Consider the following 23,231-nt stretch of genomic DNA (forward strand, 5'->3'; position numbering starts at 1 on the left):
AGAAATGTTGAAATTGCAAGGATTATGAATTAACTGCATGCTGAAATGAGCAGTGTATCTATTTTTAAGGGTCCCAATCTTTTAAGTTTGAAGTGAGATTTTTTTTTTTTATAGTGGCATAATAAGAAAGTTGAAAGTACATATTGACAAAAATAATCTAAGAAAAGGCAAGAGTAAAATTCGTAATAGTGATCTGAATCCTTGAAGAGCTATAATGTTGAGGTCTATTACTATTTCTTGAAAGTTATGGCAACAACTTCCTTGCAACTGTTTTTTATTATCTTCAGTTTGTGATTATCTTACGTTAATTAGTGGTGCCAGAATAGAATCTATGTTCAACTTACTGAACTGCCTCTTTTTGAGCTCTTGTAGGTGATATAAGCTATGACCTTCTCCCCCAACAGAGGAGATGGCATAGCCAGAGAGTGCTCCAATAGAAATGGAAGTAAAATCATGTTCACAGAAAGCGAGAAACAGAACTAAAAGCCTATTGAGCCGAATGAGCTCCATGAAGGGACACAATGAAAAAACAACCCGCCCTCCAAATCAAACCAGGGGAAATAACAGATTGAAAAAAAAGATAAATGACCAGATCCTCAGGTAGTATAAATCCCTGCAACTCTACTGCCTTCAGCAGAGTCTGCTGATTCTCACTAGCTGAGGAGAGGCTTAGACATTTTAGTTTTATTTTGTTGGGCGCTAATTATTACCAATGTGATTAACAATTATTAACTTCCTTGTTGCCATTGATTTTTATATAATCTTTTTTTTTTTCTTTTCCATATTTTTGATCACTTTGCTCTCATCTAGGCAAGATCTGTAGTCAATTTTTTAAATGCATGTTTTAAGAATGTGGAACTAATTATTAAATTAGATATGCTAACTGCTGTACTGGTTGTTATGTACTGCTTTAGAAAGAAACTAAATTAGGAACATGTAAGGTTCTAAATAGTAAATGATGCTTTCCTGTATGTTTCTAATAGGTAATTGCTTGATGACTCTTCAACTAGGGCCCTTAGAAATGACATATTTCCTCCGAAAAAAGGACATTATGTCTATTCTGACGCAGTTTTAAGTGTAACGGCACATTTCGAGGCATGCTCAGCTCTACAGCCAATGACAACCTTACGGAGATGATGCACCTGATCAGCTTTGACAGAATGCTAACAAATCTCCAGCCTGGAGGGTACTCCCTGGAGAGGCCTGGCTCCTTACCTTTGACATGGGGGATGAAGTGGTGTCGGAAGGGGGAGTTGGGGCGGGAGTCATGGTGAGTGGAGCCGAGACTGCTAGTGCGCAGGTATGACAACCGCTGCACACCAGTAGAGAGCAGCTCTGCGGCAGCAGGGAATCGGGGGGCAGAACAAAATGAAAACAAAGAAAAACAATAAGAGAAAGGCAGGGAAGGAGGCTTCAAAGGAAGGGGAAAAAAAAGGCATTGAACAATTAGGATTCTGAAAAGAAGGAAGGAGAAAAAAAAAAAAGGTTAAAGACGTACCGAAGGGTTCATAAATGTTAGACAAAATTACAGGAAGTATTAGCAGAGAGGCTCAGATTTGAACTGCATCACTAATTTGGCATAACATTTATTGGCTTAACGAGCTTCTGATCTATGCCTTGTTACCAAAAAGTAGCCTGCTACCAGCATGCAATCATCAAACATTGACGCTCAACTAGTTAAGAAAGCAGCTGTTTTGAAAAATGCCTGACCAAAAAATGTCACTCGAGGCATGCAAGCTGTTTTCTATTGTTCTAAGACATTCCAAAAATGCTGCCAACATCAGTTAGGGCACTGCAGGAGGAAAAGGCTGCAAACTTTTTTAAAACTTGTAGCACTCAAATTTTTGAAGAACCTTATGCTGACAACACCATCACAGTGGTTCACTTCTCTCTCAAGGGCTAGCTGGGAGCCACAGAGAAGTTATCTGGGGCCAGTGGGTTTATTCAGAGAGAAATTAATCTTGCAAATAACATGATGATAAGAAGTGCCATTAGGAGAAAATGGTAAATATACATGTGCTATAATTCAACATGAATAATTACTGCAGGAAAATTATAGAGTAGCATTAACGATTACCCCAAAGCAGAGTAGCAAAGATCAAAATGATAAATTCAATAGAATTACTTCTGTGTCATATGAGAAACAGAAACAGGTGAGCCAAAGATGAGATCATCGGAACAGAGATAAGTTTGAACAAATATCTTCTCAGAAAATCCCCCAGACTGCAAACTTTTGAAGATTTTACATTTGGATCCAAAGTCTGGCTTGAGCCCACCCGCCCATTACAAGAGTTACATAAACAGAGACTGTTTCTGGGGAAGGTCCTTGACTGAACACAGATAGTAAAACTCAATCACAGTAAAGTCTGGAATAGGGCCTGGATTTGTTCATATCCCATAGAAGTGACAGAAATGGAAAAATCCCCTCAGAATTGCCAGAATCAAGAGACAGAAGTTTGCAGCTTTTTCACACTTTTAAGTCTCTTTCGGTTTCAGTTGTAACGTCATCTTAAAACACAGTCATGTTGTCAGCACTAAGCATCGGACACAATTTGCTTCTGTCCCACCTCCCTTGGGTCCTTTAAATAAGGCATTCACTGACAGACACAATTAGCTGCTTTCAGCCCACCCCCACTAGGAAACGGCCACAGCATTCAAGTTCCACAGTGGTGGCTCTATTACAAATCTTTAATTTTAAAAATGTAGCTCCTATTGTATACGGGCTTTTGGCATCCCAACTGCTCAGCTGTAATCACCAAAGAAGATGGAACTGCACGATTGTCTTGCTTAGTTTAAAAACAGATCACAAAGATTTAATTCATTACCATAAACAATAAAATCAGTCTTGAAAAGTCTTCTATGAAGGGCATTTAGAGATTTTTTTTTTAATGCAGTTTGGGTGTGGATGAACAGTTCATTTTCATAACTTGCTTTCATATACACAACCAGTAATTCTGAATGCACTGGGAACTTGAGCGACCTGTATATTTTCCATAGTGTACATAGAATTTGTATATAACTGTTAAATCAGTAAATCAAGTTTGTGTTTTTTAAATGTTCCCAGGCAATTGCCTACGGCTGTAATTAAGAAATCAACCTTGTGAACCATGAATCTATGTTTTAAAAAATGACAAGCAATTTGGAATATCTGGGGGTTTTGCTGCTGAATCTCAGATTCTATGGCTGTACCAAGTTTTAAACAAATTCGGTTTTAGCAGGGAGGAATCCTACATCACTGACTTCTGTATAATCAAGCCATAAGTTTTGTTTCCAATATGCAATACTTTTCCCAAATTCCAGAATGAAGTTTGTGATTCACTGCTGCAAATTTTTGCTCACTTTCAGAAACATACAAAGTTTTAAAAATAATTATCAGAAACAAAACCAGAAGGTCCATATTTATGATGTAAGCAACACTCATCAGCCTACTGCAAAAGACTGCATGGATCAAGAATAAAAAAAACAGGTACAAAAGGAAATATTAAAATACGCAACAATTTTTCAATCCTAAATTTTTACTGTTAAGAGAAACGAGTGCTCTGCTGCACCACTAAGTGACATAATAAAGAAAAAATAGTTTTTAATATACTTCTAATGCAGTTGCCCTTACCAGGTCTGTGGAAATGCTGAGGCGAACGTGACATGGTGGGTGTGTAGCTATGACGACTGTACACTGGAGAATTGATGGAGCCCTGACTAGTAGACCTGTGAATCATGCGATCCCGAACATCTTGATAACCCTGCAGAACAGAAGCATTCACTAATAAATGTAAACACACATTACACATTTTTAGCAGTGCTTAACTCTCTTGGATCTGAAGACATCAGTAGAAGCTACTGAAATAACAATACCCCTTCAGCTTTCAGCCTACTTTGTTATTACTGTTCTCTAATGATCTGTTCCAAAGACTCCAATCCATTTTTATAGTCTGGGTTAAAGTTCAATCTTGGAAGGTTCCAACTCCACCTGTAATTTCTATTAAATTCTATATAATCCTAGATTTGCCCACATTCCTGTGACTCCATAAGGGAAGCTGCATTCAGAGTATGTCTGTACATTCAGAATATGCAGAGTACTGCACAAGGGACATGAGCTGGCCTTCAGCTTGCAACATGGAGACCAGCAAGAGTTCAAATACCCCCACCAGAGAGCTCTCTCTGGCTTAATTTACCATGTGTCTCAACTAGCTACATCAAAGGGTATTTAGTATCAAAATTAGATTCCCTTTGTATCACATGACACTTTCTTGTATATAATTCAATTTACTTGGTTTCCTGAGAGGAAAAAAATAGCCAATTAAAAAAAAAAAAAAGAAAAAAAAAGAAAAAACCAAACCACACCCCTCCTCCAAATGCCACAAAGCAAACTAATCCAGGACAAAAGGGACAGGACCGATGTCAATGCATGAAGATTTACAAGAAATTTTATAGTCACTTTTTTAACATGTAGCAATCACCACAACTTTTACATTGCAAATAAGCAACGCTTCCCAGCCCCAAAACGATAATGCTTCTGCAATGGCCTCTATTGTATCCTGACAAATGACTTCCCAAATGTTTCATGTTATTGTGATGTTCAAATTAACTCCTAGGGAAAAGCAAAATCAAACCAAACCATAGTTGTCTTCTTCAAGACAAAACTGCAGATGTTTTAGGAGCAAACATGGCTTATTATTTAGATGCTTTGAGCAGCATTTTAGCTGATGTAAATCATCCAGCTCCTGAGATCTGAGTCTGCCTGTGCCACAAGAAGGATGAATGTACAAGAAGTGACCTCTGCTGGAAAAATAACTCTGCTTTATAGACACCAAACAGGTAGGAGTGGCAGCTTCATTTTTTTGTACAATCGGTCAATAAGAACTTAAGGTCTTCTTTTTAGAGTTAATTTTTGTTCAGTTTCAATATTCAGAAAACATGCCTATGCAGCAAACAGAGATGGATCAGACTGATTGCAAAATCAACACCTGCATTTGCTGAAGTGCATAATTCTCATCACAACAAAATACTGCCCCCAAAGATTCCACCAAACTTACTTCTGCAGAAGGGGTAGGTGATAATGTCCTTGGAGACTGCGAAGACATAAAAATAAGGTTATTGAAATATCATTGCACATGCTGGGCCAGAAAATGGCAATCTAAACATTGCTGCAGATACATGGATATAAGGCAAAATAAATGTCAACACAGAAATTACTGAGGCCATTGCAGCACTGGAACTTCTTTTTTCCACGTTGCTCAGGAACTGGTCCATAAATCATTGAAGCAATTCAAGTTTCTGGGATAATCTTTATAAGCATAATCAACTCAGGCAAATATCATGCAACATCATCTCTCAGCCATCTAATCATTGTGGTAATTAAAACATAGCTGTAAAGATCAAAATCTGAAAGCATTATTAATTTAATAACCATGCCTGTTATGAAGGAATCTTTAAAGTGGAAATCAAAAGTAAATAACGTTAACTCGAGCTTTGCATGGAAAATCAGAAATACAGAATAACTTCCAGGATGAAGCATGTTTTTCCTCCAACACACATACTCTGGCAAAACTGTGCTTCTCCCCAAGACCTTACATTTCATATGCATGCAAAGGAGTACGTAGTTGTCCTCAACATTTCTTTGATGTGATCTTGAAACCTCTGTGTTCTTCCATGGTTACGTAAGGAGAACAGACAGGAATTGCAAGCATGTATATTGAAAGAACTGCACAAAGGCCAGTGGGCAGAAATATGCACAATATTATGAAAAGTTTCTATTACAGAGGGAAACTGAGGCAAGAAATACCTTTAGAAATGAAACATAGGATTATGCACACATTGATGGTATGAACAAAAATAAAGGCTATGTATAATTACCAGTTACATGCCCTTTAATCATAAGGTAATTTGAAGCTGGAAGATCAGGATTTAATAATTTCTTTTATGCACTAAACTTCAAAATTATTTAACTGCCATAATAAACTGGGCAAGAGATTATGCTTTTAAATGAGACCACAATTATTATAGAATGATCCAGCTATTAAGATAATGTCTCAGAAGCAAAATTGCTGATTCTGGTCTAACTATTACAGTAATGTACAACAGCAGTAGTGTAAAACGTATGCAGAATTTCTAGTAATAGATATCCAACTATACATTTAGGATTGAGAGACCATTAACTCTCATGGAGCTGGTAACACTGTGAATGCCAAATATCCAAACAAAGAAGTGACATTTTTAATTTGTGTACAGAACATCTCCTTTTCAGCAAGTTTCCATAAAGCTTTTTAAAAACTGCTTTTGTTACTTTCCATCAAATCCTTGAATGTCTTCTACATTCTTTCCTAATCCTTATAACTGCAAAAGGTCTACACAGTAAACCACCATTTCATTACAGTTCTAACAGCTATAGATCAGCAGCTATAAAAACTTTGCTCCACATGAAACATATCATACACAGTGCTTTGCAGCATCATTCTCCACAAAAACTGAGAGCTAATCTAAAACTTTTGATACAAATGGAAAAAACACATTGGGATGTGTATTCCCACATTTTTCTACTGGTAATTTTTGTGTTACTGTAAATAAATGTCCATAATCTGCAGTGGTTGCCTAGATGCTAAGGTAATGAATACTGCAAAAAGTAGTCACAAGAATCTAAGACTGGGAAGCCATCCCAGAAAGTAACATCCTGAATACATGACCACCCTTTCATGTATTTTTACTCCATCACTATCTGAAATAATCTCAGTGCTTTTTGGGAAATGGAACCACACTCTGCAGCCAACATACTGTTTTATCATGCACAGGTGAACTGACGTATCTCAGACTCGGAGTCTGCCAATGAACACTCTTCAGGGTTTATAAGGTCTTTTAAAATCTAGTCTATCACAGAAGTCTTTATGCTAGTCAGTTAGAAATACACTGTGCAGTTGACAGAGAAGAAACAGCTCAGTTCCAGAATAGTAAGCTAGTGGGAATACAGTGATGACTCCAGATTTAAAAAAAAAAAAAAAAGAAAAAAAAAAAAAAAAAGAAAAAAGAGAAGTTGACTGTGTGGAGAACCTGTTCTGACCAAATTCCAAATTCACAGTAAAACTACTCAATGCAACAGGTTCAATGCTCTAACACCTTGAGATCTGTAATACCTGAAGTCATACAGGTCATTTTATGCTCTGGGAAATTTCTGAAAACTTTTGCAGGTATCATTTTATAACACAAGTTCCAGCATTTTGCACTGACCTCATTTTAAGTGTCTTTTTTTTTTGAACTGCCAGGTAGGATGCTCCATTCTGAAGCATCCATCACATTAGAAAAAAATACTTTTCTCAATTTACAACAGCTTGTTTACTAAAAGCTGTTACAGACATTCAATGCTTTCAACTGACAGAGTAGTAGAAACAAAGGACATGCAGGTAAAATTCTGCTTCTCTCAATATTTATGCAGCAAAAGTCAGAGTTGAGAAGAGACGATTTCAGTGCTAACCAGGTTGCTGCTAGCAGGGCAGAAGTTTGGGACATGAGGAACCTGAGTAACTGACAGTTTCTGGAAATGTTATCACTACAGAAAATTTATTTACAGATCTCATTTCATATGCCTTCATCTCTTTTATATGAGAAGCTGAACTACTCTTCATGAGCTCCCTTTCACCTCCCCCGCTAACTGCTGGCGGGTCTGTAGCTAAAATGCCTGGTCTCGCTAGATGGTGCTACGTGAGCACACTTTTCATCAGAGCTTCAGAAAAACAAGACTGGGATTTAATTGAACAAGATTGATTACGGGAAACTTTTCAAAGCAATTCCCTTCCATTGCAATAAAGAAGAAGTCTCATGCCGTGTTTTCTTATTTTCTAGGTCTAAATAATACAGTCTTCTCATAGCTCATTCCCTGCAATTGAGGTTTGTCTCCACTACTAGATTAACTTTGGTGGCTCTTGCACATCTCCCCTCTATACCCAGAAACCTTTCTTAGCCAAGTTTGGTGATTTCTTTTTTTAATCACTGTGAAGGACATTTCTAGGATACAAGCTTAAGCTCAGGCTCCCCTTTTATTTAACACCACCACAAACACACACTTTGCAAAGAGAATACAAGTTAAATCACTCAAAGTCCGCCAATCCCTGCCATAACTAAAGATGTCACCTCCTTTGCTTTTTAAAGATGACAGTGACTGATGTATGATGTACCAAGATTGGTGTCACTCGATTACCACAACACAAACACAAAGTAAGAGATCACTCCACCCCTGACGGGCTTGTGTTCTCATTAGGGCAAGGGAAGGGAGGAGAAACAGGTACAAAGAGGTGAGGTAACTTGCCCAAGGTGACAGAAGTCAACAGTAGCATTTGGTGGAAAACCCAGATCCTCTGAAAAGAAGGTGAGAGCCCTTTTGTTTCCAGAACAAGTTTCTGTAGTCACCAGAAATTAATTGCTTTAATGCTGGTGAAAATACAGAGTAAGAAAACCTCAAAGGCTTTTGCTTATTCCCAGAACATAATGGCAGAGAGCTTCCATCATACTGCTTTATCAGCTCCCAACATACTCTTTCGTGAGTGAGAAGCTTCCTTTTAAGGATTAACAAATAGTTCACCTTCTCTGGGTGAGATTAGTTCCTCCTTGGTGACTAAGAAGAGAATTGTGTTTGTAGAGGGTTTTGTGGAATGGGTCAGGCCTGTTGGGACTGGTCAGAGGTCACCAATGCATCTCACAGTGGTTTTGAACCCAATGTCAGCTGGATTTACTACCAACATAAATTTGAGGGGGGAAATTCTGTGATATTCTGACTTGTTAGTCTCTTATCTTATTCCTGAGCTCAACAGTCTCCTGAATTTCCAACTCATGTTATAATTTAAAAGACTAACCCTACAGAACATTAAAGAACAAAGTAGAAAAACTGAGGCAGCTCTGATCTATTGTTGGGCAGAAGAACACTTTGCTTAAGGGGCATCTTCAGACCACTGGTGCCTGAATGATTAATTGTACTTCCTTTTTTCCCCACCTCATGTTCATACTCAATTCAGTTACAGTCAGTAAAGTCACCCAGAAGCAAGGAAGTAAATCCATTTCTATGTCCATTTAGATCTGCATTCAGGAAGCCAAATTTACAGTCAAATGGTATTAGATGACAAAACCTGCTTCACGATCTGCACTGGAAGCATATAAATAGCAATTGCAACTATGGAAGTTCACCTGAGAAAAGTTGGGGACCCTACAACCTGAAAGATATCTTTAAATATAAATTTAAAATAATAAATTAGATAGTTTATTCTATCTTGCAAGACACAAGAACCCTTACTAAATGTCAGCAGTGTAAAATGTGAGGCAGGTATTTCCATACTGCAACTAACCTGCTTTCCCAGGTGAAAGATCACTTCATCCTGACCTAGTTCAGATTTTACAAAGTATGTCTGGCAAAGTGCTCTGGAAATATATTTCCCTTCACTATGTGTGTGAGGGAGTATCCTACTGCTCTTAATCCTTTTACTGCCATAGAATATCATGGTATTCCTCATACTTTGTTGTGAATATCAGTGCTCCACAGCACACCACCAGCTGGCTTTTGCCTCACATTCTGCTCTTGTCTTTACCCAAAGACTAGGATATCCATGTGAGTTCTGAGAACACATATACAGGCAGCCTGCAAGCCTCCCCCCTGCCATTCCTCTGCCAGTGGCTGTTGTTAATGTAGGTGTTTAATTGTGTGTTTAATTGTGCAGTTTTGCACGTGAGGCATCATCACGATTGTTCCCATTAAACCCAGATCAAACAGACAAAAAGCACTGTGAACAGCAGTAGCAACAATATCTAGAGGTGTCACTTAGAAACTGTTTCAAAAGAGGATAGAAGCGAAGCAGGCTTTGAATAAAGCGTATAGCAGCATGAGTTTGCTTGTCGGTTCATTACCTCTCCAAGACTCTGTCTCTCCTGTCTGTCCTCGTAGGCGGAAGTGTAGAATGGCTCATAAGTAATTAGGTCTGGACGTTCAATGTCATAAATGGCCTTGACTTTGGGAATGGCTGCTAAATCCTTGTAATCAAGGATTTCATTGTCTACTTTTGCCTGAAGGTCAAAGACAGAAGATAAATTAACTTACACAAATGCACTGGTAATTTCTGTTTTACACAATTTATGATTTTTGTCTATTTGTTGTCACACTGTTGCTACGGAAAACCCTTTTTGGCACTCTACATATGAAGTGGCTGCTTCTTGTTCGTCTCCAGCAGACCTCCTCTGCAAAAGCACACAGTGTTTTCTTAGTTTAGGAAAGAAAGAGCACGGCACATATAGATCTAATACAAAAGTTTCTTATTCCAAGTAGTGAGTTGGAAACTTCAGCTCCACAAATGACTCATTTTGTGGCCTCAGGCAAGTATTTTCACCTTTCTGCTCTTGTTTTCCATATGTAAAATGTGTGATAACATCAACTTAATTTGCAGATTACAGACATTATGAGAGGATTCCATGCAGTAGACCACAGACAGAAATCCAATTTACAACTGTGCACACAAGAGGAAATACAACTTATTACAAGGAAATAAAAAGGCAAGCAGGACTATTTGTCAGGACTGGGTAACCAAACTCCCAACTGCAATTATTATATTGCACTCATCACTCAACCCAAGCTTCTGACTAAGGCATATGTTGCTTACTAACTGCATACTACATAGTATGCAGTTAGTACATAACATTGACTACATTTTCCACTAAAACTGCAAGGAGCTCTTGACTAGTTAAAAAAGGAAAGCAGGAAATCAGTTCCAAAGACAGCTTCACCCATTAGAAGCAGCTAGAGAGAAGCCTTACCTATAGTTTAGCTAGCTAATATATTTCCTTACTTAAAAGAAGACTTTAAAAAAAAAATCATACATTCTTACCTACCTTACAGAAATATATTTGATGATTAAAACTGAAAGAGAATATGCAAACTGATTTTCAACTCTTCTACTAGATATTTTTCTTCATAGTAGGCTGCACAAGGAAACAAGGCTGATCTGTTTCTACGCACATTCAGTTCCATTCTTCCTGAGTACTAGCACCTAGTATTTTCAGATTAAAGTTCACTTGCCTTCCCACGCTCTTCTAAAAACCACTAGTCTTGGTGGTTCTTAAGCAATGCCATAAATTAGAAACAATACAAAACATTTTTTATAGAGAAATAAGGTTTGAAATAGTTATGAAATTCACTTTCTAAAAATAGCCTCACATCTGTTTAGCTTTTACTCACCAGATATAGCAAAACACCTTAAGCCAACTTTACTCTTAAAATACATAGTATGTTAATGTATGTAATTTCTGTAATATTTTTACCACAGTCTGTTAATGAGCTGTAAATATGTCTGGATAATCTTAATCCAATATGAATTAACATTTTTGCAGACCCTGGTCTAGGCCACCATGTTGCCCTACAGACTGTGCTGTTGAGCAGCCGTTAAATTCATAAGCTACAGTTTATGGAGTTGATATTACCAGCAGAACGGCAGTTCTCCAGGACATGTGCTGTGTTTTGCTATCTGCAGTATGAACATTTTTAATATATCAGCTAATTGTTCTTGTTGTTGTTGAAATGCACTGAAGAACTAGTATTTAACGAAAACTTAGGACTTGTGATTTGTAATTTTGGTAATTTTTCTGCATTATTAGACATGTGGTTGATAAATTTCTGTGTCATACACTACAATTTTAAGGTTATCTATAAAATCAGTGATTCAGCATTATACATAGGTAACAGAAAATAAAGTTTGCTCTGTAGTCTGTCACTTCTTCCCAGCATAAGGGACTCTCACTAAATTGCCTTCCTGTGATTTGCCTCCTTAGCCGTTATCTTCCACTTCTCCCTTGGGTTTTTTGCAGGTTATCTGAGAGCGTGTTTTATATGAGGACAAAGGTTATATAGACTTTCAAGGAACAGGACTCTTAAATGGATGTAAGTTTACAGAAGTTTAGGTTATATGCATGGAAATACACCAAGTTTGAGAAGGCTGAGTTGTTCTGCTATTCACCCAAGTACATTTGAGTTGATACTCTTTCTACTTAGTTCTGGATTAGTACAGCCACAAAAGTTTGTTTTTTTTTTTTTCCTTTATGGACTTCTCTGCCAAGAAAAAAATGGTACTGGCAGTTACAACACTGAAATGCATGTAAAAGTGGTATAAAAAGAGGAGAAAAATGTTATTCCTTTGAAAATTTTAGGCCAACCTTCAGCTAATGCATTTCCACTTTTAATTTCTAAAATCTTATGGGCTCAAAGGGTACCAATAATGAGGCCAAGAAGTGAAAGAGATCCTCTAAAATAATGAAAAAAGATGTTTGATTACTCAGATAACCACAAATAAAATAGTATATCAATAGCTTTGTATTTTCAGTCAGGATGCATAATATCATTTTTCTTCTTAAATAAAAACCACCTTTCCTTCCACAACCAAAACATCTGACTTCTGAAACGGAAGATGTTCTATCCTACTGATGTCCTGCAATGGCAGGCAGTAGACCTCCCAAGAACTGCATATTGAATTGCAGAGATCTCCTCACATAACCCCGAACAAAGTCAAATAACCTGTCTGCCTTCTGTCCCTCTTCACATCACCAAGTCACTTCCAAGAGATTTACTGTATATTTTTAAGGGAAATGGGACCTGGAAAAGGCTTACCCTGCTCTTGAAATTCTGTAGTTATAAAAACTACATCTGTCATGACAAGAGCTTTAACAATTTAGCCACTGGAATGAAGGCATTAGCATCAGTATAAAAGTTATTTCAGCACTGAGTATTTCACGTGCAAGTAAAGGATCGGCAGCTTGTTTGTCAGCAGTAATACTTACATAGATAGTGTGGCCTGGAGAGCCAGGTATACTGGAACCTGGTCTGGAGTAAATACTTTCTGATGATGTTCTTGTAGGCTAAAAAACAAAAAGTAACTTGTCAGAGCAACCTGAAGCCACTGACACCGGTAATTTTTGTCTTAAGTGAAGAAATCTGCATACATCTTGAAATTAACTGATTTTAGGAAAAAATGTGAACATAAATGCAAGCATTCTGGTAAATTTTGCAATCTTGTGAGGCAGGTGGGGTGGTTTTTTTTTTTTGGTAGGGGAAGGAGTGCTGTGAGAGGGGAAGGAGGTTTTCTAAAACCATACAATGTAAAAGACCGACAACAATAATGATTAAACAAAACCAAACAACACCTGCCAGAGACACTGCAAGGAGCCATACAAAGTACAATCCAGGCTAGTCCTGATGGTCATTTTATCAAAAGGTTAGTTCACAAACAGCTAGAGGTTTCAGCAGTTCAGCAGACAAAACCGTTGAAAGGAGCATAGCACACACATTATCACTTCCCAGATGTTCAGTCACATTTGAATTTTGAATATAGAACTGAATTCAGTCCTTCTGAGTAGAAGAATCAGAAATACTTGGCTTGGAGCCGTTCCCTACATCTGCAGCACAAACTAGATGTAACATGAAAGCTAAACTGTTGGTTGAAATGTCATGATTCCCCATACTGCAAAAGACCTGATGTTTAAAGGCAACGTCCTGCAAACGGAAATTCATGAGAACAGTCACCTCTACAGAGCGAGTGCTGTTACACTTAGAGGATTTTCCAACACTTAATCAGGACTAAACAGACACTGATTCCCTGGGGGAAGTTTTGTGCAAAAGTCACCCAGGCTATTGTGGCAATTACTCCTAAATTTGGTGTGCAGCAGACACAAAAAAGGTATTCAACGATATCGTACTCGCAACTGAGAAACCATGAACAATTTTTGCTCCCTAATTAACTGCAAAGACCCAAATCCCATCACAATGGGATCACAGCAGATGACTCTCCTGACACTAGTACAGTGGGACACTTCAAAGTCACTGAAAATGAAATCTTGGTAAATAGTCCTTATCTCGTCAGCTTGTGAAGAGAAACAAGGCTTCACAGCCTGGCTCACTGATTTTCCTTGGGCAATACCTGGAGTGAACACAAGGCTACTGGACCTTTCTTACCTCTCAGCACACATTTCTTGAAAGGATTCTTCAACAGACCTCAGAGTCTTTCTAACTTTTATTCATAGCCAGGAAAGCTATTGGAACCATCTGTATTAAAAATGCTGAAGCCTAGTCGTGGATCATACAGCAGGCTCTCTCTGACTTCATTTGTGGAAATGAAATCACCACACTCGGGGAGGGTCAGAGGAATAAAAGACTTTGAACATGTTCCACCAAAAAACGTGAAGATTCAGATCAGAGAGCTCTGGACTGACACAGTCACAAATCCTCTCCAGAGCACGTCTGAGAATACTTTCTCAGCTGGACCTTTATATGTTTCTTTCCTTTCCTCTCTGTAGCTGCAAATTCCTACATCCCAAAAGGGAACAGAAATTTTTCAGCTGCCCTTAAGCTCCTCCCATGATGCAATCAGAGAAAAAAACCTAACAACAACTACTTGTTTCATGGAAATGTTACAAGAATTAAGCTGGAAAATGTGTCTGTTGTTGAGAAACACTTCATTATTTCCCCTGCCATTCTGCCATTTCACACCACTGTCTGTTTGAGAGGAGACACATGTAACATGTTGCTGCAGTTGCTATGGAAAACAATTGTTTTCATTACAACATAGGGAACAGTATCAAGTAGTTGAGGCACTGTTAGGGGTGCCTCTGGTTACCTTTGGCTTTTGGCAGACATACTTTAAGAGTCTTGTCTGCTCGGTTCTCCCTGTTGTAGGAAAACAAGTGTTACAGGCAGTTACAGCTTCTTCCCACCTGGCAGGCCCTCTGGGTTGCTCTTCACTCTGGATCTTTTATATCACTTCAGAAAACAAGAAATTCTCAACCCTTGGTACGTCTCCTTAGTCTCATCTTTTAGTGTTACTGCTAAAACATTTTCAGAAAAGGAAAATTCACTTGTAATTATTACTTCAGTGAATTTATTAAAGTCAAGACACCTTAAAAATATAGTTTCAGCCACATCCTGCTAAAAATTTTCTTAGATGCTCTTAACCCTGGAGTACAGGAGCAGTTGTCAGATGGACTGGCAACTTGTAGCACCTGTTCTTCATTTCCTCCCTGTGTTTCTGCTCCAAGTTCCTCCCCACTATTCCATTAACACAGGCATGAACCAGATACAACATCCTTTAAAACTAGTTTTCTATTATTTTCTGTAATACCCCCTACTCACATTAATTTTACCTTCCATCTATTGCAAAGCTCCATGCACCCTGGGCAGGATACCATCCTGCCAGACACTGCCTGAGCACACACTGTTCCTCTCCTGAGGAGCTTAATCCAAGCAGACCCGGAACTCTGTGGCTCCTCTCTTCACTCCCAGTCCTATATCTTGCTTAGGTTTATGACATACCCTTGAAGAAAGTGCATGAAAAAAGGGACTTTTACATCTATTCTCACCCTTCCTGCCTCACTTTGCCCTGTTTCTTGGTTTGAATTACACAGGCTGTTTCCTTCACAGATGGCTATTTCCTACTCTGCTGCTCCCATATGGTCTGGAATCCTTCACAGCTCTGCACTTTCCCCTAAAGACAATTGCATCGCACTTAAAAACATTTGTGCTGCTTGCCTTAACAAATATACACGAAAGATTCCTTGATAAAAGCTGTTTCTCTGGCATACTTTTAGTTGCTATGGTTGGCTCCTCTCCTAAGAGACCTGTAATCTCCTGACTGAAAATCTGTGACAGGGTTTGGCTTTTATTAGATTGTACATTACATCTTCATTAGCAGTTGAGAGTCCCTGACCCTGTGTACCATGCTTGTGACTTCATATCTTAAACAGGTGGCAAGAGACATGCTGGAGGTCAAGTTTTGTATTAAGGTAACTGCAATGGGGTGTAAATGCCACCCTAGAGGAGAGCTGATCAGAGCCCAGGCGAAACAGGAATAGCTGCTATCCCTGATATAACCTTTAACATTCAGTGGAGATATCATGTGAGTATCTCTTGCACACATTATTGGAAGAAGACAGGTAAAGAAATTAGAGGAAACCTTCTTTAATATGAATGCACTAATTTAGAGGCATTTCCTTCCATTACAATAGTCCTGTGACACTTGTTCTACACTCCCAGCAACAAAACAAGTTAAACTGCCTTAATTCTGCTACAAACAGATCTGGAACACTCTTTATATGATTGCTTTTTTTTCTTCAAGGATTCAAATAGAGCTTTTCATAATGCCACCTTTGTGCAGAGAAATTTAAAGCACATTTTTATGAATAACTACAACTAATCTTTTTTTCTTTTCTTGTGGTGCATGGCCTTTTTGCACATTTTCTGGCAGTAGAGAACTAATCTGGTTTTTTTCTTTCTTCTTCCACCCAAATGGATGTAACAGAAGTAAATATATCAATATGGGATGTCTGTACCATATACAGGAAGTCTATGAAGTATACAAAAAAAAAAATCAATAGAAATTCATGCATGTCATTAAAGGAGCCAAAGGAAAGAAGCAGATCACAAAGCATCTGCAAGACTTGTCAGTATTTCCTACTTTATCACAGACTTCTTATGTTTATGTTTTTGTTCTTCATTCCATGCATTTGTCTTCAATGCAAAAGCTCTTTACCAACTTCATTTGCAGACTGGCAGAGGTGACACCAACCGTCATGCTCACCCTATTACGTTCACTGTGAATGTCAATGCTCAATTATCACATCACCCATGCATATGCCCCAAACTGATTAACTTGTTATTTTAATATTAGATTTTAAAGCTTAAGATGTTAATCTTCATTTACCTCAGTTTTTCATGTCATCATGCATAGCACATCATCTAAATAAATAACTTTAAAAACCAAATCCACGCTAGAGCCATTCACATCATCCAGATGCTGCTACAATGTGGTGGCTCTGGCTTTCTCAAGTACAGATGTTCAGAATCATGCTCTATAAAAACTTACAAGTGCAAGCAACCAGATCAAAACTGATCCCAAGAACATCTGGCCAAATGGATGCACTATTGTTTAACAACTGCATCATCAGCATTGTTTACTGTACCTGCCTTAATTTTTTGATAGAGTTCATTATGCAAGGCGGTGATAATAGCTGCAGAAGAATGAATATGTTTTCACTTAATAACATTTAACATTATAGCTCAAGTAAATTCTCTAAGCCTCAGAAGCTACTTTAGGGGGGTATATTTATAAATAAACTAATAGAAGATTAGGATGTAATTTATTCTACTTAGGCAGACAGAATTTCGCAACAGAAAGGAATTTGGCTTTCCCAGTACAACACTTGCTACTCTGACTACCTGCTTCATCAACTGCAAGGTTTTACAGTTATTTAGGAGCTGGAACCAGGGTTCATTAAACACAGGCTTCCTACGGATTTGAGTAATTTTCAGTGGTCATGTACAAGACCAATAAAGCACCTCAGTGTTACAGCATTCTTTGTGCCTCTCTGCTAGTTTAACTGTACCCTTCTCCACATCAGAGTGTGTCCTTCAAATGGATGCACTTATTATTTCTCTGCCTAAAAAACCTACACTATGTGTGCATCAAGACAAAACTAGTAAATGAGTTTAGTTCAAACCCACACAGACACATGTATTAATAGGCTACAACTGATTTTTCTTTCCTTTCTAGACACAAAGGCCAGAGAGGAGAATGAATTTTCAGCACATAACCACTGAAGGCATGTTGCTTCCGAATAAACCTTTACAAGACTATTAATGCAAATGTAGCCTTCACCAAGAGTAAGCTAAGTGGAAAGCAGAAGAAAATAAAGTGGGAAGTCCAGAACATACTGAATTCAACAGCAAACTTCTCAGAGAATTCACAGGATTTCACCCTACAATTTTCAGCCTACAATTTTCAAGTAGATTCAAGCCTTTAGCCCATCTTTATAGCAACAGCAGTGATAGTATCTTTGTGTCAACTCTGCAGAAGAACATTTGAAGCCAAAATCTGCCTTGAATTACACTTTGTGTAATCAGCATGTAAATCTAAACAGAATTTAATACTGACCAAATTTACACAAGAAGATATTCATCTGACCCTAAGCTATTTGTATCCTACACAGTCTACAAAGCAAGAAAGAGAACATACCTTTATTTTGACAGGGGCTGCTCCTCTTTTGCCTTGTGTGTTTTTCTAATACATTAGATAGGATTTGTTTTTTTAATCCTAAGGCTCCTGGATTTCAGCATCGGAAACCCGGACTCATGCATGCTAAGCTAAATGGAAAAAACCCACTACACTGGCCTAAAAGATGAGTGTAATGGTCCCACAGTTTGCTCTTCTCAGATTCCATTTGATCCCATAAAGCTTAGGACTGCAGAGACATTGCCCTCCTTAGGAGCACTAACAGCACATCTTTATAGCTGTATTTTCTTGATACATATTTCTGTAGGTAATACAGAGAGTGGTGTTCAAGAGTGGTTAACGCATTGCTACATCCTAAGTTAAGTATTGTGCAGGACAAAGGGCAGAGGGCTTGCATTAACTCCCACTGAATCACAGCATTGGATTAAACCATGTAACACCAGCTTGCAGCCTGCATCTAACTCAAATATCCTGCCCTGGCTGATAATATGACTACTTCTACTTTGCAATTAAGAGATGAGAAGGCAGCACGAGCAGATACAATGGAAATCCAGTGGTACGGACTCTGTCAGCCCGTCTGCCCAGCCCTAGTCTGGACTAAGTCCATAGCAGTACATTCTTACTTTGTTATCAGGTGAGAGCTACCTCAGGTGTGCCTGCATGCAGTACAGCCACAGTTCCTCCACAGCAGACACAACTAATAAATAAGCTCTGCCCCGAAGGAGAAGAAATGGAAGTGGGCAGTGTTTGTAGGTACAAAGCAAACTCAAGAAGTCTGAAAGTCCAGAATCAAGAGGACAGTGAAGACCTCCCAACTCAGATGTGGATGTGCCCCAGATTAGAGAGAGGCAAATGCACTCAGGCAGCACACAGAACATGTCCAAACCTGGAATTCTGTAAATATTTTCTCAACTAAAGTATTCATTCAATACACGTAAAAAGGAATTTATTGAACTGATGGCTTTTTTTTTTTCTAAAAAGCATGAGCCATTGTTTATGAAAAACTATTTCATTTTAACCATTGCTTTAAAGTCAGACGCTTTTCACCATTTTAATTTGCTTCATATTTGCACTCTAATTTTTTGTTTTGGAAGAAAAACTTTCTGTAACACTGGAAGAACAACACTACAGCCCCAAAAAGCTCATCTGAATCTAAAAAAAAAATAATATTATTTATAAGCATTTCATTAAACAAAATAAAAAAATGTGAGAATTAAAAAACAACACTGCACCACATGATGCAAAATACAGCGTCAGTGTCCATGGTGGCAAGTGATAGCAGGAAAGCTGTGTGGCAGAGTAATAGCAAGCGCAGCAAATGACAATAATGAAGAATCTTCTCAGTAAAGAAGACCATTATCAACACTATGAAAACATAACAGCAAACCTCTGCAGAGCGTGGCCTGCGCAGAACCAGACTCTTTGGATAAAAGAACTCAGATGAGGAATGCTGTCATGAAACACAAAAGGGAAAAATGAGTGAAAAATAAAGCAGTTTCCCCATCTCAGTGGTTAAGCTCTTTTTTTCAAGTTACTGATATCTACTTGCTAGATAACAATCGGTGCATTATAATATCTGTTACTTACTGAATCACAAACAGACAGTTATAAAAAAACCCTAAGCAATGTATATTTTTCTAACATACATATAGTTGCTTTATTTTCTGCTTGTTTTGACTTTGTGATCCTCCACAAATATCCAGTGGGGGGAAGATCTAAAGCAACCATTGTTTTTATGAACTCCCTCCCAGATCTTGACCAGCTAGAAAGCTGATTAGTTCATATCACAGTTCAGTTGCTGAGAAAAAACAGAACTTGCTGAAAACTTCTGAAGTGACTTCAATGATAAAAGGGCTTTTTGTTTTGTTTTGCTCTATAGGGAAAGGAAACCCAGCAGAGCAAATAGGCCACATCACTGGCTTTTTGCAGAACCAGAAAATCTAGGCCTGACCCTGAAAGTGCCTATATCATGTATTTGGCAACTCACAAACCAGATTCTGATTTTCACATCGGGTCTAAATGTATGTCATAAGAAACTGAAAGTCAAAGTACAGTTCATAATTTAGTGGTGACACGTTCAAACAGCACATAGTCTCACACTTTCATTTGTTTCTGTACCTACCTGCTTGCTACTGCCTTCATTTGAGTGACACACATTTCATTTTGCTAAAAGTAATCAAACTGAACTCAAACTGGTTTTAAAATAAAGTGTCTGACTTTGCACCGGAGTAGACAGAGACTATTTATCTGTGATGTACAGTTGAAGCTAAAAATTCTCCATCTCTCCAGCTAACTTCAGTCCAGTGCCTTTTACAGACATATTAAACCTCTCCATAGAAGCTCTCACCCAGGAACAAGGGGACCTTGGATAGCTGTGCCATAACATTTCTCAGATGTTCCCTTAACATGCATTCTTTTGCTTCACTTCATTTTCCTGCAAGAACTCACTTACTTAGGGAAACTTTTGCAGGTGGATGAATTAATTTACTTCACTCGCTTCAATTAAAATTAGCTGAGGGGACAGAAGACTGACATGCTTGAATGTGTGACAGAAAAAAAGGAAAATATTTGAAGAGGACTTTGGCCTTTTCCATGCGGAACACAAATAAGCCAACTGATTTATAAGGTCAACTGAGGAAGGTTCATAAGGGCTGCAATGCAGTCAGGAGTGCTTTGATAAGACTCTTGAGTCCAACTGAAATAGAGGTGTTGTACCCTAACCATTCACTACAAAGCACAAGCATTCTGACACTTAAGCAGGGCCAAAACACTGCCTTACATTCAAATTGTTACATGAGGAAAAAAATTCAGCCTGGCATAATTTTCCATCTTCTTACGGAAAGTCAGGGCAGAACAATGTGCAAATGCTGGGTGGTACCTACAGGAATGTTCAGCTGTGCTAGATCATGTGCCTATCTAGGGCCAGTTATACTTCTGTATTATCAGTACAGCCCACACTAACATGAACTCTGCTCAACAAAAAATTATCTGTACATTATCTACGATTATAGTAAATTCTCTGTGGGGGATGTTTTACAGACCAGTGGACCTGAATAAATTCTAAAGGATGTGGCTTCCTGTGAATAAGCCACACACAGAACACAACCCACAGGATATCCTAGGTTATCTCCAGGCCAGTACCTCTCAGTTTCCTTGTCTGAAAGATCTTTTATTCATATGCATTCTCTAATATTCATATCCAGAAAAATTAGCAAAGTTCAAAGGACCAACTGACACATCAAAAAGAGTTAATTGTCCAGAAGATTAATTAGTGAATATGGGCTTATAACTGCCTGGTGCATGCAAAAAGCCAGGCTCCAGCATTTATCAGTGCAGCATTATTGCCATCAAGGATTTGATCCAGAAAGTTTGGGTATGCTGAGGTGAATCCAGGGTAACTGCAGTTCTTTTTGGCATTCAAATTAGGATCACTTTAGGCTGAGGTTTATTTGGATGGCAAAGAAAATAGAGTTCATATTGTCTAAATGCTGTAAATAACCACGCAGAACAGGGGAAAACTACAGAGCAATTACATAGATGTGCAAAAATACTAAAATATATTGTAGCATTTGCCCTGTTCACATTTTCTCCTTAAGAGTCTCTCTCACAATAACTGAGATATGAAATGAAGTGTCTTAGAGACTTTGCCATGTCTGTATGTCAGTAAATGACGCTATCTTTAAGGCAGTGCACTGAGACAGATATGTGAAGGTGGTGAGCCTAAAAATCAGAGCAATACCTCTGAAGTGCCTCCACTGTTTATTCTGCCAGAGCTGTGACAGCTATGTGAAAAAAAACAAAACAAAACATGGAAAAAGTCACTCTTTTAAAAACAGCATTCAGTTATTGTGCACACAAAATATCTGGTGTGTCATTGCCACAAATTCAGCTTACCCGTAGCTTATCTTCAGTCTTAGTGGATTGCTTACAGTCGGGATGCCAGACAGTGGAACCTGAGGGAGGAAAAAAATCCATCTTTATTCAGAGAAGAGCAGGTGACTTCCAGTCGAGTCAGTTATTAAAGAGAATCCCTTCATTGCATCAGATGGTGAATCTGTATGAACTATGCAAGTAATTCACATTCAATTCTAGTTCCTGAGAAACAGAAGTGGAACAAAAAAAAATATTCAAATCCTTGGCCCATCTACAGCAGCCCCTTCCTGAGTCTGTCAAAACACTTTGCACACATTCTTAATTAAAACTCAAAGAGCCTGAAGCAGCAAGGGAGTCAGCAAGCACCAGCTGGAGGAACTGAAAGACAGAGGGTCCCTCTGGGCAGGACAGAGGGTAGGAGTCGACCTGGGCCATGGTTACCTGATGTGTTCTCCCCGTATGTACCGCACCACACACGAAAAGGAAGTTCTAATTCTAAGTGTGTTAATACTGGGAAAGTCTTATGACTTCCTTGAGCAATAGGTGTCATATTCAGTTACTGTAAAGTATTACTCAGATCACCTCTTCCCTACAATTATGCAAAATGCAACAGGAAAAGCAAAATTAGAAAATTCATGATGCAGCAGAGTCAGGGCTGTATCTCACCCACTGCTCTGAGCTAGAGAGGCCAGTATGATGCAGGTGGCACAAAGCAGTATGTGAAAGAGCTTCTCCCTAGATAACCGTGTACTGTACTTGCCATTGGCACACACATCATTTCTATCCCTTGTTCTGCAATGTCAGTGTCATGTTTTCAGTGGCATTTCCACATGGCCATATTCCAGCTACACATTGTACTAAAAAAGACAAAATCTCTGCTGTTTATGTCCCAAAACATGGGGTTCTCTCTTATGCTGTAAAAATGGAAATATCTGTCTGTCCCCAAGGCTGAGCATTGTCAGGGGCAAGCAGCACTTCCATCCCATTTCAGCTCTCCTTTGGAACAGAGCGTTAACTGTGGTCACTGCTGGGAAGCTGTTGGTAGGTATCAGCCAAGCTGAAATGGAGCAGAAGCTAATGCTGATTTTCAACAGTGACTGCAGCTGCAGGCAAATTCAAACTTCATTCCAGTCACCGCAAAGCCAGTCCTTGTCTGTCTGTAGGGAAGAACGTCCCCTCTTCAGCCTATCCACAAGGAAACCAAACAGAGCAAAGTCCAGGGCTCCTGCTGGTGACTATTAGCTCAAGTGCAGTCGGAGGAAACCCCACCCTCAGAGCCCGGGAGAAGTATGGGTCAGGCCCCCTGCCAATTTTGTTCTAACAAGCCCTCACATGGCTCAGTACAGA

At 38.7% G+C, this 23,231-nt stretch overlaps 1 protein-coding gene across 10 annotated transcripts in view; it reads right to left on the reverse strand.

The window, feature by feature from the left end:
* Positions 1–23,231, reverse strand: part of ABLIM1 (actin binding LIM protein 1) — a 76,222-nt gene that overhangs the window by 23,539 nt on the left and 29,452 nt on the right. For 5 of the 10 annotated variants that reach the window (XM_029086206.1, XM_029086204.1, XM_029086203.1 and 2 more), the window contains exons 4-8: positions 21,906–21,964; positions 12,793–12,870; positions 9,880–10,035; positions 5,034–5,069; positions 3,611–3,740 (exon numbers count right to left, since the gene is read on the reverse strand). In XM_029086206.1, coding sequence (XP_028942039.1) covers positions 3,611–3,740; positions 5,034–5,069; positions 9,880–10,035; positions 12,793–12,870; positions 21,906–21,964 — 459 coding nt within the window. Of the gene's footprint in view, positions 1–1,215; positions 1,336–3,610; positions 3,741–5,033; positions 5,070–9,879; positions 10,036–12,792; positions 12,871–17,963; positions 17,970–19,398; positions 19,462–20,893; positions 20,906–21,905; positions 21,965–23,231 lie in introns of all 10 variants that reach the window. The other 5 variants (XM_029086201.1, XM_029086198.1, XM_029086199.1 and 2 more) reach the window with 3 other exon arrangements.

This window comes from Antrostomus carolinensis, unplaced genomic scaffold (assembly GCF_000700745.2).
Source record: "Antrostomus carolinensis isolate BGI_N321 unplaced genomic scaffold, ASM70074v2 scaffold568, whole genome shotgun sequence".
In the NCBI taxonomy this organism is placed as follows: Eukaryota; Metazoa; Chordata; class Aves; order Caprimulgiformes; family Caprimulgidae; genus Antrostomus; species Antrostomus carolinensis.